Raw genomic sequence first — 20,447 nt, 5'->3', positions numbered from 1 at the left:
CTGATCTAAATAGCTCTCCAAAGACCTTTGGGGGTATTAACTCCTGCCCTGGCAAAGGTGCCCCCTACCAGCAGTGGCAAAAGCTGTGCAGGGGCCTCTCGAAGAAGAACATCATGCCTGTCAACCCCACGTCTTCGTTCCCCAGCAACGTGCTCTAGCAACAAGAAATTTTTACTGTTGTGCTGGCAACTGGGCATCAGCTCTCAGTGGGCCAAGCTGAGTGCCAACTTGTAAAAGGTACACCTCAACTAAACTCAAACTGTATTCCTTTCATCTCCCCTTGCCTTGAACAATCGTGTAATTACTCTATCACTGCTTTGGAGTACGTTATACTATTTTTTTTTTAATATTTTTTTTATTGATTTTAGAGAGGAAGGGAGAGGGAGAGAAAGATAGAAACATCAATGATGAGAGAGAATCATTGATTGGCTGCCTCCTGCACACTCCACACTGGGGGTCGAGGCCAAAACCCAAGTATATGTAATGACCCAGAATCAAACCATGACCTCCTGGTTCACAGGTCGATGCTCAACCACTGAGCCATGCCAGGCGGGCTACAGTACTGGTATTTCTTTATCGACTTATTAAGAGGCATCATCCCACATGCTACCAGCCTGTGAAATTCCCTCAGTGAACCTGTGTTAAATAAATTGCTGACAAAGACAAACTCAGTCTTGGAGCATAATTTTGCCGCCCCCCCTCCCCCGGCAAAAAAACTAGATGCCAGCATACTGTGAAGGCAGTGATAGCCTTGTTCATAGGAAAGAAAGTGTCATGTTAAGGTAGGTGTGTATCTGACAAGAAGAATGAAGCGTAAGTCTCAACAACTGGCCTGGAATTTGGTTAATGCATAAGGGAAGCATGAGTCATCCATTCATTCACTGAAGAATTATCACACACCTACTGCTTGACTACTTGGTGGGCACAAAGGTGCTATCTGGTGGGGAAGACAAACACGGATCTACCGCCAGAACTGCAATGAAGGAATCCCACTCACAGCCTCCTCCCTTCCCGCCTTGAAAGGAGTTTTGTTTTGTTTTTTCATTAATAGTAAGTTGTCCCAGGGAGGAAAGGAATAACCCAAATGGCCTTTCCTGAGATCTGAATATGAAGGCCATTCAAAAAGAGCATTTGGGCCTGGCCAGCATAGCTAAGCGGTTGAGCATCGACCTACGAACCAGGAGGTCGTGATTCGATTCCCGGTCAGGGCACATGCCAGGGTTGCAGGCTCAATCCCCAGTGTGGGGCATGCGGGAGGCAGCCCAGCAATGATTCTCTCTCATCATTGATGTTTCTCTCTCTCTCTTTCTCGCTCTCTCCCTTCCTCTCTGAAATCAATAAGAATATATTTTTAAAAAACAACACAAACAAACAAAAAGGGCATTTGTGGGAGAAGAGGGTGAGGAGTATACTTCAGAGGCAAGTTATTGTCTTAAAATTATGAAGGTCTTGAATTGCTCACAAAGATTCCATCCTATCAACACCTTCACTCTGGAGAAAGATTAGGGAAGAATCTGTTAAACCATGAGAAGGGGAAAACTGCCTCATCCAAGAGGCTTCTAGGCCTCCAGTCTGAGCTCACAGATGGACTGAGGGAGGGGGCATCCAGGAACCACCTGAAACTGTGTGCAAAGTTCTGCATTTTCATCACATTCTCTAAGGGGTCCATGACCCCTCTACCTTTAATGAAGTTCAAGCAGAAGTCCGACAGGTATAAACTCAAATTCTGGTTCTTTTGCTCATTAGCTATATGACCACCCAGATTAGTGGAACAAGTTACCCAGTTTTTCAGGGCTTCATTTTCTTCATTTTAAAATAGAAAAGATAAGGCCTAACTCATTGTGAGGATTAAACCAGATAAGGCATGTTAAGCTTCCAGCATAATAATGTTCATCCACCCAGAAGGAGGACAGCAGAAAGCTGTTAAAGCTTTTACTATTGTAAGGAATGAAATCTGATACACAAAAGACAATGACAGAACTTAGAGCCCCCCAAACGCCATCAGTTCCCTACATCTGACATTTTTTTTTTATTATTATTGATTTTTTTTTTACAGAGAGGAAGGGAGAGGGATAGGGAGTTAGAAACATCGATGAGAGAGAAACATCGATCAGCTGCCTCCTGCACGCCCCCTACTGGGGATGTGCCCACAACCACGGTACTTACCCTTGACTGGAATCGAACCCGGGACCCTTCAGTCCACAGGCCGATGCTCTATCCACTGAGCCAAACTGGTCAGGGCACATCTGACATTTTGTAACTCAACTTATAAACCTCCCCACAGGAGTAAAACCACACTTAATTCCATGTGATCATGGGACTACACTATCCTGGCAGATGGTTGGTGAGAGAGACTCAAGGACATCTCTAATTCTCTCCATAATCCTATCTAATAAAGTGGGAATATGCTCATTGACCCTCATGCCGTCGCAAAGATGGCAGTGCCCACAGCCAATAAGTAGGGAATATGCTAATTGACTGCCCCGCCCTCAAAGATGGCGATGCCCACAGCCACAAGATGGTGGCGCCCAGTCCACTCAGCCCCGCCGGGGCGGCAGGTGCACGGCAAGGCCGGGCCTGCCCTCAGGTGGGCCTGGCTGCTCCGCATGCCTGCCTCCAGAGTCTCCCAGTCCCCTCAGCACCCCAGGGCCAGCCCGAGGTGCAGGCAAGCCTCAGATGGCAGCTGCCCAGACGCCCAGGGCCAACCAATGCTCAGGTAACCAGGGCCGACCGAGGCTTGTGCTGCCGGCAGTGGCAGCAGCAGAGGTGTGATGGGCGTTGCCTTCCCCTGATCGCCTCCCACCCCTGAGGGCTCCTGGACTATGAGAGGGGGCAGGCCGGGCTGAAGGACCCGCCCTCCAGTGCATGAATTTTCATGTACTGGGCCTCTAGTAAGAGAATAACATCTCAGATTGTTAGCCTTTACATTTACTAGAAATGAGGTGAATTTTTTAAAAAGTAATGAGGTGAAGGTTGAATAATACTCCATTTCTTTAAGTAAACACATTTCCAAATTAATTCTGTATTAACTTGTGATAATATATTATTTATTCTAAAGTGCATACTATCTCCATATCTGTATGTATAATTCCATACATATTTATATGGCCGATTCTTAATTATCTAGACCCAATGAAAAAAGTAACAGATAATCTAAAAATCAGAAAAAAAAATCCTTGCTCACTTATAATCAGCTTTGGACTTTGGAAAGTGTTCTTTATCTGATAGGGGTGGGTGCGGAACCTTTTTTCCTGCCAAGGGCCACTTGGATATTTATAATATCATCCGTGGGCCATACCAAATTACCAACTGAAAAATTAGCCTGCTATATTTGGTCAAATATTTAATTAACTCACCCCTACTGCCTTGGCAGGGCCACACCAAATGATTTCTCAAGGCCTTATACGGCTCACGGACTGGATGTTCCCCACCCCTGATCTAAGGGAAGAGGTCAACTTAAGATTTATATTTGTTTCAGATATTTCAATAGATCTAACTAAAAATATTTACTGATCCATGCCTACTAGTATTTGTCAGTCTTATAGGTTTCATAACATACATAGCTGATTTAATAACTACCAGCCCAAAAGGTTAAAAAATTTGCAGGTAATTACACTTTTACCTTACACATATTTCAGCTATTTTTAGAGTCCAAATGAAAACAGCTAGTACAGAAGGAAATGCGCTTGAAATTCTTGAGGTCTACTCAGGTAACAGTCACCGTAAGGTCAGTGGATATTTGGAATACCTGAGACACTAATTTAAAATAAAACACTCTGGAGGCCAAGAGCACTTTCTAAAGTTGCACTTGAGAGTAATGGCTTGCATTATATGCTTGATTCCTCTCCCTTCCAACAGATCCCTTAGCCAAAAATGTTCCCGTCGGCCAGAAAACACTGTGAGACGCATTTGTTCAAAGTTCAGCCAAGTGGACACTCCCTTGATACAGCAATCTTATCTTAGGGGGTTGTTCAAACTAGATCATTTTCTAAGTGTTTCCAAAAAAAATCCCCAAAGTGAAAAATAAAAGGCTAAAGAAAAAGGTGTTTTTCAAGTTGTATTCAAAACTTTGTAGTAAATGTTCAACTTTCTCCAGGAAATAAAATCATGCAGTGAATAAAGGCTGACTACACTGAATTGCGGTCCATGCTTATCAATCTAAATTCAAAAAAAGACTCTTAGTTTAAAAATAAGGAGACATTTATTCAGCAACCATGTACTGTAAGGCACAAGGCACCATACCAGGCAGTGGTGACAACAGTCCTACTCTGATGAAGCTTATGTTCTAAAGAGAAAAAACCTGTCTTATGTGTGATGCACTTCAAATACAATTGAAAAAAAAAAAAAACATTTTCTGAAGACCTGTGATAAACCACAACACAGTAACCAAATATCAAAGCCTATCATTATAATTTTAAAATGAGAGGCCATAGTAAGAACTTCTAAATGTTGCTAGACTTTCCCCCTTATTCAACAAAATATTTTGGAGATTATTTTAGGAGTGATTGAGTATTCCTCTCAACCTCAAAATTGTAGTTATGTATATATACCATATAAGTAGACAACAATGAGGAAATACACACACAAAACTCAGAAATAGTTGAAAGAAAATGCCGTCTAAGATTTAAGTTCTAAAACTAACACATAGAAATCATAGCAAAAATTATGCAAAAGTTGTCTTCAAAAGGCTTTCACGGTTTTATAACTTTGCTTAGAAATTTAAAACTTAAAAACTCCAACCACATGTAAATCCTAGCTGAATAAGGACTTTAAGACCAAGGAAGGCTCCTGTAAATAAGAGATTGCAATGGGTCTAATTAAAACCCATGACAGCATGATAAAAATGTGATTATCAAACAAGATTTTTAAAGAATTCTTGAGAAAGACACACACTAAAGAAAACATATAAATCTTAATCCAAAATTTCCTTAAAACTTTTTTATTTTTAATCCTAGTGGCTAAGTGAGGACAAGAGGGAAGAAATGGGCAAACTTTTTGACTCGAGGGCCACAATGGGTTCTTAAACTGGACCGGAGGGCCGGAACAAAAGCATGGATGGAGTGTTTGTGTGAACTAATATAAATTCAAAGTAAACATCATTACATAAAAGGGTACGGTCTTTTTTTTTTTTCGTTTTATTCATTTCAAACGGGCCGTAGTTTGCCCACGGCTGCTCTAGAATGTGCCGATTCCCATGGGAGACGCTGTGCCCAGATGACACCCCCCATCAAACCTCTATAACTTACAGTTTCAATACTGGAGAGATGTCCTAATTCCCCTTAAATTCTATAAAGCCTTTCACAGCTTCTCTGGAAAGTGTTGTGAAACTCAGAGTGATATGCGGAGAATTTCAACAGCTCTGAGAGGCTGTTGCTATAATAAACAGCAATATTTTCCTATGAGGATAATTGTTTTCCCCTTTTTAAAAGTCACTTTCCATAGTTCAAATACGGTGAATTTAGAAAACAGTTAACAACCCTAAGTCAACTAAGTTGAATATATTAACCTTTATTATTAGGTTCTTAATGTATTGTAAAATACCTCAGACAAAAAAAAAAAAAAAAAAGGACCAAAAAGCAAACATCATATACCCACACATCCAGTTTAAGAAATAAAATATCACCAATATAGTTGAAGCCCCTGGATACAGCGTTATAACAGTATTATTGTGGAGCCCTTGTAAGTGTCATAATAGTGAAATGGTACACAATTAGACAAGAAAAGGAAAGACTTTTTCCTCCCCCAATTTAAATGTGGGCAGTAGTGAAGTTTATCAGCCAAATCTATATACTATGATGATTCTGAGTTTGCTTGATGGGAGAATAGTGCAAGACAACAACATACCAATAACACTTGGTATGAATCTTATAAATGATGTATGGACACAAACTCAGAACAGGTGTTGCTGAATCAGGTTATTTCTGAGCAGTCATTCAGTATGATTAGGCCTGGGGCTTGAGCCATCTGTTTACATGCTACAGCGCAAAGCTTCTGAAACTTTGTAAGGAAAAAAATTGCCTTATAAACTAAGTTCCTGACCATGACTGCCATGAAATGTTGGGAATGGTGGGACGGCCTGTGCAGGGGCAAGACATTTTCTAGGGAATCACATCTGTACCCTCTCAAAGCATTCTACACCCTTCTGTTAAAAAAAAAAATCATTAAATTCCCACAGCTGTATGAAGTTGCTTCTTCCTGGGTCTGATCACCTTAAACAAGGGAAGCAAGCTCCCTGCACTTCTTGGCTAACAGAATGAAGGCAAGGACTATGGGTTCAGTTCAACCTGTATTTACTGAGTACATTCCATGCCTGGTACTCTGGGCACAAAAATAAATTAACCAGTTTCTCAAGACGTTGACTCTGTGGTGGTTGTAGGCAGATCTGGTGCATGAGGAAGAATTACAGAAAAAAGGAACCAAAATAGGGGGAAAAAAGGAAAAATGGGTGAAGGAAGCAAAAATGATGGAATAAATGCAAGTAAACAGGAGTGGTCACTGAGGCCAACTCTTCTGGTTTACTCTCTCCTCCTAGGACTGCTCCATCTCCACTTCCCTCCAAGGCTCCCCGCCCCTATTCAACCCTGCGGGTCTGCTACATCTTGTTCCCTTCTGGACAGCCTCCCACCTTCTCACAGCTTTGATTAATTAACTGATCTCAGCTGGTTATTCCAAAATCTCTTCTCTCCAGCCTGGATTCCCACCTGAGCCCCAGACCCACAATTGCCTCTGCCTGCTCAACATCTCCACTGGCATCTCAATGTCAATACTTTCAGATCTGCGCTCACCGCACCTCTCCTTTCCCCCTCAAACCTACTCTTCCTTTTACATTTCTTCTCTCAGAGCTCCCACCACTTACTGGAAACCTAAGTATCAACCTGGACCCCTGGCTAGACCTTCCCCAACACTCCGGAGCGGGTCCTGAATATCTCCAGATTCCACCCACTGTATCCATCCTATCCAAATCCAACGGACCACCATCTATACCACAACTACTCCTCTCTGATTCCCCAGAGGGCCTTCTCTTCGAAAAAAACAATCATCCCATACCCGTTTAAAAATCCTTCACTAACTTCCCTATGACTTTCAGGATAAGCCCAAACCCTTTAACAGAAACCTGTGTTATAGGGCCCCTGCCTCTCCACACTCTCCTCTCCCCTCTTCAGGTTCCAGGCAGATCTCCTGCTTCCTGTCTTTGGCCCTGTCCAGTTCCTTTGTTGGAATAGTCTTTCCCAACCCCTGGTAGGACCACCCTGCCCCATTCTTCAGGTGCCAGTTCAGACATCCCTTGCCCTGGGAAACTCTCCCTTTACTGCCGAACCCTATTGTCTATAGCACCCTCCAATTCCCCTATCATAGCATGGACCAGGACTGTCTCCTACTGGTATCAACACTAGGGTAAGCTCCTAATACATATGTGCTTGGCATTTAAGTCTTTAATACTGAATCATCAAATGATTGGATGGTTGGTCACCACGGGCACAGTTTATCTATTGCTGACTATTTATGAACTACAACATCAGTGGGATTTCCAGTTAGGAAGATTGACATTTATGTGGAATAACCAGTTTCTCCATCTTTCTCTTACCCTAGAACCCGGTGGCCAAAGGGTGGAAGGATCCTAGGTTTAATTAGAGCCCTTTTCATCAAAGGCCTTACATAGCATTTAATTGAAACCACTGGGTGGATACTTGAGGACTCTACAATTTCCTATTGACTAGATGAGGGGTTTTTCCAGGGCTAACCTCCCTATGGTTACCATAGCAGACTAGTGATTAGAGCTTGGCTTTACTAGCACAGCAAATCACACAACCCCTCTGAGGATAACCCTTGCTATCCCCATGGTTCAGATGAGGAAACTGGAGCCCAGAGAGGTCACAGAGCTTGCCCAAACAACCAGAATTCAAACTCAAGCAATAATCTTGGCCTGGCCCAGGGAAAACAATGAATGCTGAATGAATGAAGTCAGTACACGTATAGATCAGGATGACCCCCATTTGGGATTATATTAGAAAAAAGAAACTTGATCATCCAAAATGCATTCATATTTGATTTTTAATGACATATGGGGGAACATATAAACATTTTAAAAAACTCAGGCACTGTAGCCCTGGCCAGTTTGGCTCAGAGGATAGAGTGTCGGCCTGCGGACTAAAGGGTCCCGGGTTTGATTCTGTTGGTGGTCGGGGGAGGCACATGCCTGGGTTGCGGGCTCGGTCCAACATGCAGGAGGCAGCCAATCAATGGTTCCCTCTCATCATTGATGTTTCTATCTCTCTCTTCCTCTCCCTTCCTCTCTGAAATCAATAAAAATATTAAAATTAAAAAAAAAACAAACCTTAGGCACTATCCATTCTCTTTTCTTTCTTAACCCCAAGGAAAGACCTCTTGTTCTGTATCTATTCCGTCCTCCTGGGACTGTGGGCTTGCAGACTAATTCAGGTATCAAGGCCAGGGACATGTGTTTGAGAACGCGCAGCCAGCATCCATTCAAGTGGCTGGGAAGTAAGGAGAGAAGCCAGCAGGCTTGTTGGTGGCTTACCTCCCGCAGCTCCAGCCTTTGGGCCACAGCCTCCAGGCTCTCCTGACCTGTGCTCTCCACAGACAGCGTGAACTCCACAAACTCATTATTGAGTAGCTGGATCCGGGCAACCAGGCAGCTCTTGCTGGACACCGTGTAGCGCCGGGTGCGTTTGAGTTTCAATCCGAATGGCAGTGGCATCTTCTTCTCTCTTCAAGAGTGGAGGGGTAAAGAGGGAAAAGCACGGCCACCAATGCAGCGGCGGTGCCCGAGGAGGAGGGCACTCTCTCCTCTCCTCTCCTGCCCTCCTGCCGGGAGGGTAGCACAGTCTCCGGCTGCTCACCCAGCAGCTGCTGCCGCCATTAAAACGCAACTGAGTCTCCGCAGGCCGGGCGACGGGGGCATCCACACCAGGGCTGAGGAAAGGAACACACTGGTTACACGGGCAATGGCAACTCTGGGCTTTGCTTTATAAAATCAACATCCATAAAGCTATATCCAAAGAATAAGCTTCCTCTCTCCTTTGGAAAAGGAAGGCATTAGCAGGGTTGGGGAGGCGGTCGGGGAGTTGGCATCAGAGCTGCGTTAGCGCTGGGGTCAGCCTCCACCCCTCACTCACTCCTACGAAGAGTGACAACCGCCTGCGGCTGTTCCAGGATTAAATGAGATAGTTGGCTGGCACTACTGTAATCCCAAATAGAGTAGCTAGCATTAGTGGTTCCGTTTCTGTTTTAGATAAGGTTTTGTTTTTTCCACAGTTAACTCTTTTTGGCTCCCCAATACTCCACACACGAGGGCCTTTAGTCTTCAGGTGGGTTAACTACAAAACACCTCCAAAAGAGCTACGTCCAAGCCTCAGTCGCCAAAGGCAAATTAACCCTGAACCCAAATGAGAGGAATAATCCCCTTGAACATATGGCAGCTGTTAGTTCAAAGGAGGTGAAGCGCTTAACAAGCATTTGGAGAAGCCCTTCTGGTTGCTAAATAGTGACGTCACCAAGTTGGTTGATTGGTAAACAAATCATGAAAGACCCCACACACGCTTGTTATCAGATCACCACGTGGAACAAGTGCTGAAAAGCGTGGCCCGGGCTGCTCCGCGGGTGGGGACGCCTAGGGAGGCGGTGGGCCTTCTCCTAAGCGGAGCCCAGCCCAGAAGAGGCGGCGAGGACTTAAACGCCAACTGGCTTCACGAGGGGCGGACGGGGTCCGGCCAGCCCACGTGGCTAAGAACACCCCGGAGCGCACGGGCTCCGACTCCTCCCGGGAAAGCGGATGGCGTTGCCATGCCAACGCGCAACCTCGGCAGCCCCGGAACCCTCCGCCCCGGGCAGCGTTTTCCGGACGGACGCGCTAGAGCAGGGCCGGGCCGGCTGCTCCCCGAGGGAACTTTTAAAGGACCCAGCTCGAGCCCCTACAAGTGCTGAGGTTTGGGCGCGGGCCGTTTGATTCCGGTTTGGAGCCTCACGACTCCAAAATACGGGACCTCAACAACGTTTTGAGTCGCACCTGTTGATGGCAACTCATGGGCTGAAGCAAACGCCGTGCGCGGCCAGCGCGGATTCTTACAGCAGCTGGCTGTCCTTCCCCCTGGAGGAGCGGACAGAACCCCGGGATAGTTCCCACCCTCCGCTTTCGTCGCAGCGGAGGAGGATGAATGGATCCTCAAGCCTCCAGGGTGGCGGGTGGCCCTGAAGTTGGGCCCGGAACCGCGCGGAGGGTCGGGGTGCGCCCCCACCGCTCAGCAGGCAGACACGGGCCTCGCAGCTTCACCCCAGGATGGAAGGAGCTGGGGTCGAGCCCAGACGCCTCATCCCCAGCCCTTTTCCGCTCTCCTGACTGCGTCCCAGCCCCAGAGTGAAGGGCACTCGGCACGGGGATGGCACCCAGCTCTGCCAGCCAACGTTTGGTAATTCCATTCTGCAAAAGCGCGTTGCGCCTCTGGGCACCAGGCAGTGCCGTGGGCATCGTGAGGAATCCAAGGCGAATCCTAATCCGTCGCTGCCCTTGAGATGAAAAGCATCTGTATTTACATACAGGGAATGTACCTCTAAGAAGGACCTGGTCTGTCTGGCTTTTTGTTTGTGTTGCTTGTGTTTTGGTTTTTGAATTCTGGTTATTTTCAGAGAGCCAAAATAAATAACAAATAAATAAATAAATAAATAACAAGTAATAAATAAATAATAATTAATTAATTAATAATAAATAATAAATAAATAAATAGAAAAGTTTAAAACAAGGAATAGAGGAGGAAGGCCAGAGGAAAAAAAAAGAAAACAGGAACTACCTACAGCACTGTATTAACAGCATTTCCTGAGTGACTTTTGTAGGTAAAAGCATCATACTTCTATAGGTAAGGAGGGAAGTAGAACATAAATTTTATAAAAATATATGATCTCGCCCTGGGCGAGAACTTTTAAAGGACCCAGCTCAGTTAGAGTGGCGTCCTGATACACCAAGGTTGCCAGTTTGATCCTCCATCAGGGCACCTACAAGAAGCAATCAATGAATAAGAGGAACAACACTGATGTTTCTCTCTCTTTCCTCTCTCTCTAAAATCAATAAATAAAATTTTAAAAATAAAAAGATATGCTTCTCCACCTGCAGTTTGTAATGCTCTTTGTTATATCAAGGTATAAACTTAATAGATAGTTCAGGCAAAATGGATAAAAATCAAGAATGAGAACCTTGCCCTACCCGGTTTGGCTCAGTGGATACAGCATCCGCCTGCAGACTGAAGGGTCCCAGGTTTGATTCTGGTCAAGGGCACATGCAGGGGTTACTGGCTTGATCCCCAGGAGAGGGTGTGCAGGAGGCAGATGACCAATGATTCTCTCTCATCAATGTTTCTCTCTCTCTCCCTTCCTCTCTCAAATTAATAAAAATACTTTTTTAAAAAAAAGACATGAGAACCTTAATACTTTTAAACTAGAAAGTTTCCTGGTGAGCCAGTAGCATTTGTATAAGTTTTAAAAGATGCCCTGACCGGTTTGGCTCAATGGATAGAGCGTCGGCCTGTGGACTGAAGGGTCCCAGGTTCGATTCCAGTCAAGGGCATGTACCTTGGTTGCAGGCACATCCCCAGTAGGGGGTGTGCAGGAGGCAGCTGATCGATGTTTCTCTCTCATCGATGTTTCCAACTCTCTATCCCTCTCCCTTCCTCTGTAAAAAATCAATAAAATATATTAAAAAAAATAAAAGATTGCATATACATTAACATATATATACTAAATACCCTTTCATGAGATGAGGTAATGCATTTCAGCTTAATACACAAATGATGGTAACTGAAGAAGGATTAAGTAGTGGACATGAAGGACAAGATATTGCATATATGCAGAGGAAAGATGAATATTTGTATTAAGGGTGTTCAAATATGGTAGTCTCTTCACTACAAAGTAGAGCTATACATTGAAGGCAATAGATAGAACACAATGTAATTATTAACTTATGCTCCGATTAAGCAAATGCAGAGTGAAACTTTTCCTTTATCCCTGAGATTTGAAATATTTTACAACATCAGGGATAAAGAAAAGCAAATGTATTCTCTTTATTTTGGTAGATGTTAATGTAATCTTAAAAGTTGAGGGTGTGTGTATCAAGTGCATTTCCCACCTCTTCCCCCCCGCCAAGATCTAACCATAATAGCTTGCTTTTTGCATATATATATATATATATATTATTTTAACAGTAGGGTATATATATGTCCTATATATACTGTTAAAATGTTTTGCTGTTAAAATATACTGTTAAAATAATGTTTTGCTTAACCACAAATGTGTCAATAACTTACACATTTTAACTTTCACTTATGTACAATATTTGCTACCAAATGATGTCACAGAGTTATAAATGTTTGAGTAGAGGAGTAGAAATTTAGCATGCTTTTGGGAGGGTCTCCGGTGTAAAATAATATGTAATAATTTGAAAGGTAGTTGGGTCTGGAGTTATAAATGACCTAACTACTAAAGTAAACAATTCATAATTAGCTTAGGAAGGAAAAAACTACCAAACCATTCTGTTATATAACAAGAAAGCAAATACATACTATATTCTGTTCAAGTTTTCAAAAGACAGATATTTGTAAATTCATTTTAATGTTTTCTCTTCACATCCCCTCTCAAACTTTCTCAAATGCACTTTAACTCTGAATCCTGTAGTTCCCCCCCTTGCTGATAAGGTCCCCACCATATATTTTTTGCCAATGAGGCTTTAAAATAAAATAATCACTCAAAGAGATATTTTTAGAGTAATATATAGATCTGTAGCAGTCTAACCTATGTTTCTCATGGACCAACTATTTACACGTAGATACACGAGACCCCTAGAAACAAAACAAACAACTATTTTCAGAGTAAAATTGCTGTCATATCCGACACTAAAAAAAAACAAACAAACAAAAAAAACTGTCAGCAACTATCAGGCATACAGCGGTTGTCACTTGGAGCCCACGGAGTGTTTTGAATGTTTGAGAGCACACGCTATTATTATAAGGCTTTCTCAGCAAAAAAGGAAATAAGACGAGCATGCCAAGAACTTCTAATCAGCATTTGCAGAAATCACAAGTCGGAATTTGCAGACCCAAGAATTCTCTTTTCCAGAGTAAACACTCCTGACTCCAAAAACAAAACCAGCCATCGCCAAACAGTCCTTCCCTGCTCCCCTTCTCCGCCAAGCTATCGGGCAAATTTCTTCGCACTTCAGACTCCGGGAGGCACCAATATGCCTCAGACTGAAAACCCTGCTCCAGAATGGAGCCGCCGCAATCAGAGGAGGAGCTCAGAACAGACCTTCCAGCCCCTTTAGAAACGACTCAAGTCGATCGCGGAGGACCTGGGGAAGGGAGACTTTTCTCTTTGTTACGCTCCTGCCATCCGATCCGTCCGTAGCCGGGACCCGTCCCCCGGGGCTGCCCGACGCGCTCCGGGGTCCCCGCCGGCGGACACACCCCACCGATCCGCCCGCCGCCCGGGGTCCCGCGCCCTCACCTGCTCCGGCGCCGGCATCCTCGGGGCCGCGCGCACCTCTCAGCGGCCCGCCTCCCCGGGCCCCGCCGCGCGGCCGCCGCAGCCGCGCCCGCACCGCGGCGCGCTCATGGGGCTCGCGAGCCTCACTTCCTGTCTCCCCAAACTCGGCCCGCGGACCATTCCCGGGGGCCAGTCCCGCGGCGGCCGAGGCCAGGGGAGCCGCCTGGAGCGGGGGACCCGCCGGCGAGGAGCGGCGCACAAAGAAAGCGCGCGGGGCCCGGGAGGCAGGAAGACCGACCGCCGGGCTCGGGACGCGCGGCCGGAGCGGCAGGCAGCGGAGCGGCGGGGGCCGGGCGGATCCGGGGAGGCGACGGCGGCCGTGACCTCAGAGAGTTGGAATGCGCGCGGCGGGGCGCGGGGGAGGCGCGGACAGCTGCGCCCGGCCGCCGGGGAGGGGGCGCGCCGCTGCTTTTTTAAATCATCTGACCACTTATTTTAGGAGTTTCCAAATAAAGCCGGGCTTTGAATGCAAATGAAGGGAAGGGGGATGTTAGTCCTGTTCCAGGTAGAGGGTTTTATTCCAGTGTTGTTATCCGGTGGTCTGTAAAAGGCTGTTCTTGCTCGCGTTTTTCGATTACTGTTGGACATTTCTGAAAACCATTGAAAGGATGTGTCCCATACATAAGGAAAAACACGAGTACTGAGTGGAAAAGCCCTCTCTCTCTCTCGTAAAGGGTTGATACGACCCAAATCATCTGTGAGTCTCAACAAAAATTAAAAAGTTGTCTGCATATGCAATGCAAAGTTAGAGCTATTAAGGATGCAGACTCCAGGGTACAAGTGTCCGGGTTCAAATCCCAGCGCCAACACCTGCTCGATGGTGTGACTTTGTGCAGTCTCTTTTATAGGATGGGAATAAAACGACCACTATCCAGGAACTTGTGTAAAGTATATACTAAGGCCCTGGCTGGTTTGGCTCAGTGGATAGAGCGTCGGCCTGCAGACTGAAGGGTCCCAGGTTTGATTCCAGTCAAGGGCACATGTTTGGGTTGCAGGCTCGATCCCCAATAGGGGATGTGCAGGAGGCAGCCGATCGATGATTCTCTCATCATTGATGTTTCTATCTCTCTCTACCTCTCCCTTCCTCTCCCCTAAATCAATAAAAACATATTTTTTTAAAAAGTATATACTAAGTGTTTCATTTAATTCAAGACCCTACTAGCAATGTTTATTATTACATGGTATTATTACAGAAATTAGTAACCAAGGAATAAAACTGTGACCCTTACAACATCACAATTGGGTATTTAATATTTACTTGGCCTGTGGTTTGAATGTTTGGAGCAGAGCTTTCGTGTAAATTTAACTTAAATTTGCTTTTTCTAAAATAGTGCTGTTTCTGGATAGCTTTTTTTTTTTATTTTTATTGATTTCTTACAGAGAGGAAGGGAGAGGGACAGAGAGTTAGAAACATCGATGAGAGAGAAACATCGATCAGCTGCCTCCTGCACACCCCCTACTGGGGATGTGCCTGCAACCAAGGTACATGCCCTTGACTGGAATCGAACCTGGGACCCTTCAGTCTGCAGGCCAACGCTCTATCCACTGAGCCAAACCGGTTAGGGCTGGATAGTTTTTTTATGTTGCATCTCTTTTAAGTCTCATTTTCTTCTTCAATAGTTAACAGACACTTATTGAGGACTTACTATGTATAAGTTCTGACCCCTGCACACAAAGGACTTCTGGTCTATGGGGTGAGAAAATACATACACACCTCACATACCCAGTACAAACAGGGTGAGCGCCATCATACAGGGTGAGTGCTAGGGGAGAACAAAGCCTGGGCAAGATGCAGGTTGGGCCATGGAGCTAAAGGCATCTAAGATGACATGTGTTTCTAATGGAAAAAAATAAATCACTTCTGTTCGTAATTGATATTTCAATCGGACACTATAAGGGAGTCAATTTGTGTGTGAAGAAAAAAAAAAAGAGACGTGAAAATGAGTCACTTTTCTGATCGTCCAAGCTAGAAAAATTGAAATTCTGCGTGATTCTTCTCCCTTTCTCATCCAACCTGTCATTCAGACCTAATAGTTCCTCCTTCCAAATGTCTCAGGAATTTCCTTTCCTCTCTGTTCCTCATCGCCTCAACGTCCCCTCCCCCGTTCTAATCCAAACCCTCATCATTTTACATCCGGATTACCAAGGGTGGTCTCTCAGCTCTCTCTTGTTTCCATGCTAATACCAGGCTTACCTCTCTCTCTTGAGACAACCCCCCCCTCTCCTCCCACCCCTCCCCCCCAAAGCTAATTCAGCTTTTCTGCCTGCCCTTTAGGGCCTTTCTAACCTGGTCTCAGCCTCTCAAACCATCCTTATTTCTCTTCCTAGTGCCCCCATCAAACTGTTTCTCCTGACCCGGAGCTCCTGCTGCCCCCCTTCCACAAGCCCTCTGCCTCTCTCCAAGCCTCGATTCAAGGCTCTCTGCTTCCAGGACAACTGTCCAGCCACCCCATTCCGCAGTGATGTCCACACTTGGCAAGAACTTTAAAAACTTTCATGAAGGCTTGTTTTCTAACTGCTAGAATTCCTAGGGCACTGCTGGGCAGAGAGGAGGCACTAAATAAAAACGTGTTAATTGAATCGGGAAGAAAATAAAAGAATTTTAAAAATAGAAAATGATCCTAAAACCCAAGGATGTTAGATAACTGAGTTGAACTTCCTCCCTCATAATCCGCAAGTGTCGTTCGCTGACCGAGCACTTCAGCTGTTTTCCCTCAACCATGTTCATTTGACAGTAACATCCCCGTGAGAAGCCACGTGAACAACCCCTTCAAAGTGTTACACATGAAATTATTATTGGCTTATGATTATGAAGGAAGTGAAGTCATTTATATGGTTCAACCCTGAAGCTACAAAAGGATATAAGTGAAAAGTCTTCCACTCTGATGGCTAGACACTCGCTCTCCTCCTGGGGGTAACCAGGGTTACCCTAATACTATGTATCCATCTAGAGATACTCTGTAAATAAGGAAGCAATTGCACATCTGTATCTTTTCTCCTCTTGTTACCTGGAAAGTGGCATATTATAAATACTTTTTCTTCTGAAGGTAATTCTTATTAAAATACAATGGGGCCTTGACTTACGAGTGTCCTGACTAACGAGTTTTTCGAGATACGAGCCGTCTCTCGGCCGATTTTTTTCTTTGAGTTGCGAGCTGAAATACATAAATTAAAATTTACAAAAAGGAAGTTCTGTACTGAAAAGATGCTCCATTAAACGGAAGGAAGTTGTGATTTGCATGGTGCAGTGACTAAAATTTTTCAGGAGTTAAGAAATTAATCTGCTTTCACAGCTTGGTGAGTATCCACTGTACCTCCCTATGTAAGTTACCATCCTCTGCAAGAATCTAAATTGAATGACTGTCCCAATTATAGAGATAATGGTGCCTGGGTGGAGGAAGTCGTGGGAGCTACAGCCAGAAAGGCGAAATCTCCTTTGGTCTCTGAACCCTCACTAGGTGCTCTGCCTACCACACCCAACACCACCTCAGGTACAGTACAGCACTTTTTCAGCTGCAAAAGGGTGAGAATTTAGAGGCCAAATTCCCCCAGACTTCAGAGGAATGACGGCGTTGGCAATATATCTACTCAAATGGACATGAAAATGGAGAAAAGTATGTCAGACTCGTAGCATAAGTGACTGCCATGAGTGTAATTCCCAAGGGCAGACATGCCATGTGCTACCCACGATTGAAAAGACTTGTCCATTCACCCCATATTTATTGGAATACAGGTGCTGCAAAGAGAAAGGCAAATCAGATACATAGCCTGGTCCTCAAAGACGCACCATGGGAAAAAAAGATGAACCTTTCACTCTAGTCAAGTTACTAGTACATTTACTAATGGGTATATATTCTGTGTGGAGGGGAGACGCCTAGTTTAACACTGAGATCAGCTTCTGGCTGAGTCTGGAAGGACAAAAGTTCACTCAGCATCCAAAGGAAATAAGAGAAAAGCATTCCAGGCTGAAGGAGCCACCCCCAACGCATACTTCCAGAGGATGTGCAACCTCCAGCGGGAATGCTGCCTGGAGGAGAGGAGGCTGGAGATGCCAGGGGCCAGTGTTAGAGGACGCAGGCTCCACGGAGTGGGGATTCGTACTCAGACCTCGATGACTTCAGAACCTATGCTCTTTTCAGTCATCTCTCTTGGGAGACAGCCCAGAGCTCTCCTAGACGGCACTGTGGTTTGTTGCAATCTAGTCTTCACTCTCTCCCTTGAGCAAAATATGTCGTTCCTCCTGAACCGGAGCGCCCTTCCCTGTTGGAAAAGAATTCTCATGGTTCAGCTTAGTCTTTTTCAAGCCGAATACCCCTTTATTGGTTTCTCTCAGGGCACCATCATGAGCATCTTCCTCTTGATGAGATACAGTTGTGAAGCTGCAGCTTCCGAAGAAGCACCGGACCACCAGCTGCTCCGCTGTGATCCAGACACGTGACTCCTGAGATCTAAATATGCGATTTCTTTAGCAGCCTGCAAGTCCCTTTCCCAATACTTTTAAATGGATTGTATCCAAAGCTAACTCTTTCTTGAATACATTTTAATACAAATTTCCCCATTCCAAATACATTTTATTTTTTAAAAATTTATCTTCATTGTTGAAGGTATTACAGATGTCCCCCTTTTTTTCACCATTGACTCCCTTCACCTCACACCTGCCCCTCCCAGGCCTTCACCACACTATTGTCTGTATTCTGGCTATGCATATACGCATATAAATTCCCAAATTAATCCCCCCCCACCCCCACCTCCAGCCTTCCCTCTGAGATTCTTCTGTTCCATGCTTCTATGTTTCTGGATCTATTTTGTTCATCAGTTTATTTTGAATACATTTTAATGAAAATAATCTCTAGTCTTTTAACATGTTCTTTCAATATTATCTAAATATTGGCTAAGAATTTTTGTACCCAGGAATGGAAAAACATGTGTTTTATGTTCTTAGTTCTGAAATGGTGGATAAACAAATAGAAACAATGTACCTGTCTTTTTAAAAAAAAATTGATTTTAGAGAGAGAGAGAAAAGGAAAGGGATAGAAACATCGATGAGAGAGAAACATCGATTGGCTGCAGGCATGTGCGGAGTAGAACTGGTGACCTCTTGGTTCATGGGTCAACACTTACCCTCTGAGCAACACCAGCCGGGCTGTACTGTCTTTTGGATTGTGTCCTGAATGTAGTCTTGCTCATCTTTGTGCTCGGGCTTCTAGCACAGTATCTGGCTCAGGGCAGGCATTTAATTTTTAATCAACAAACATAGTGCTGCTATGAGTCAAGCACAGTTTGAAATGTTTCCAAAATATTAACATTTCATCCTTATAATAACCCTAACGAAGGAGAAACAGGTGTCATACTTATGTCATAGGTGAATAAACTGAGGACAGAGAAATGAACAACATGCCTCAGGTCTCACAGGGAGTAGGGGAGCTGGGATTCAACGGAGACAGCCTGGCTCTGGTGTCCCTTTTCTCAGTCACTCCGCTTCACTGCCTCTCATCAATGTTGAATGAAGACATGGTCACTGAATTTATCCATAAGGAATGCTCTCATAACTTAGTCATTACATTTCTTTTATCCTACAACATTCAATAAATGCTTACTATGTGTTTAGCATTCCGAAAGACACTTTGGAGGAATACAGACCTACAAGGAATTTATAGTTTTGTTAGAGAGGACACACCCACAAATAAAATAAACATTACAGAGTATATTTTGTCCTAGTAGCAGCTCCCAAATAGATGTTAAAGGAATTCAGAAGGAAAAAAAAAGGTATATGAGATGAAGGGCAACATGGCAGACAGACCCCAGGTGGTCTCAGGATTTCTGCCCCTGCTGTTCACACCCCGGATACCCAATCCCCTCCCTTGAGTGTGAGCAGCACCTGTGACTTGGGTGTAGCTACCCTTTACCCCACTCAGGGTAGGTGTGGAGTCAAACAAAGGACTATGCTTGATGTTTTAGCCCTGTTGCACTGGATATTCCATTTTCCCTCCAAGTGTAATTATAATGCAACCGCTAGGCGGCAGTACTTACTTCACAGGTAGAAAACCAGGACTCAAGAGTATAGATACCTATTGGGGGACCACATTGTAAAGCATATGATTGTTTAACCACTATTTTACACACCTGAAACTAATACAAAATAATATTAACTGTAAACTGTAATTAAAAAAAATGTTTTAAAGTTTAAATATCTAAACCAATATCATACTACCAGTAAGTGAAGGCTGGATTCGAATTCGGATATCACATCAAAGCCAGGGATTTTCTCGCTGCATATTTAACTCATACGTATTTTCCAGCGGAGAGTAAAATTAATAACTAGGGGCGAGAACAGGGACCAACGAACAGCTCTGCAGGTGCCCAAAGAAGAAGAGAATCCGAGGCCAGGCGCAAGCCGCTGCTCTCCCTGCCTCCAGAAGAGGGCGCCAGAGCGCAGGGCCGGTGGGCCCAGGTGTGCGCAGGCGCAGGCGCAGGCGCAGGCGCGCGCCACCCGGCTCGCTCCGGGCGCTGGGACGGTGTGGGCGGGTCACGCAGACCGCGCAGCCAGAAGCGGCCGCGGCTGTGGCCCGGGGGCTGCGCGCTGGAGCCGGCTCCGGGCTCTGGCTAAGCGAAGCGCCGCGCAGTGCTGAGCTCGCCGCCCGCCGCGGAGCCATGGAGATTGGCACCGAGATCAGCCGCAAGATCCGGGTGAGGCCCGCGGCGGGCCGGGGCGGGAAGCCGGGCCTCGGCGGGCGCGCGGTTGTCAGGAGTAACGGGGTGGTGGGCCCGGCCTGGACGCTGCGGCCTGGTCGCCGGCTAGCGGCGCCTCCTCGGGCCTGGGGGCTGACTCGGCCCCGGGAGTGCGCGGGCAAACGGGCCGCGGCTGAAAAAGTCGCTGCGGGGAAGCGGAAGGAGGCGTAGGT

The 20,447-nt window shown here is 45.3% G+C and overlaps 2 protein-coding genes across 11 annotated transcripts in view; one reads left to right on the top strand and one right to left on the bottom strand.

The window, feature by feature from the left end:
• Positions 1–13,747, bottom strand: part of PTPN21 (protein tyrosine phosphatase non-receptor type 21) — a 77,803-nt gene extending 64,056 nt beyond the window's left edge. Inside the window, exons 1-2 of the mRNA XM_070415318.1 lie at positions 13,507–13,747; positions 8,540–8,934 (exon numbers count right to left, since the gene is read on the bottom strand). Coding sequence (XP_070271419.1) covers positions 8,540–8,719 — 180 coding nt within the window. The 5' untranslated portion in view covers positions 8,720–8,934; positions 13,507–13,747. The remainder of the gene's footprint in view (positions 1–8,539; positions 8,935–13,506) is intronic.
• A 6,318-nt stretch (positions 13,748–20,065) lies between these two features.
• ZC3H14 (zinc finger CCCH-type containing 14) overlaps positions 20,066–20,447 on the top strand; it is a 42,999-nt gene continuing 42,617 nt past the window's right edge. For 5 of the 10 annotated variants that reach the window (XM_070415259.1, XM_070415250.1, XM_070415241.1 and 2 more), the window contains exon 1: positions 20,066–20,232. In XM_070415259.1, the coding sequence (XP_070271360.1) occupies positions 20,197–20,232 (36 nt within the window). In that variant the 5' untranslated portion in view covers positions 20,066–20,196. The remainder of the gene's footprint in view (positions 20,233–20,447) is intronic. The other 5 variants (XM_070415305.1, XM_070415297.1, XM_070415288.1 and 2 more) reach the window with 2 other exon arrangements.

The sequence above is a fragment of the Myotis yumanensis genome, unplaced genomic scaffold (genome assembly GCF_028538775.1).
Source record: "Myotis yumanensis isolate MYYU_CA2020_CCGP unplaced genomic scaffold, mMyoYum1.0.hap1 SCAF_1, whole genome shotgun sequence".
Lineage (NCBI taxonomy): Eukaryota > Metazoa > Chordata > Mammalia > Chiroptera > Vespertilionidae > Myotis > Myotis yumanensis.
The sequence above is the reverse complement of the archived record's forward strand: the minus strand, read 5'-3'. Positions and strand labels throughout refer to the sequence as shown.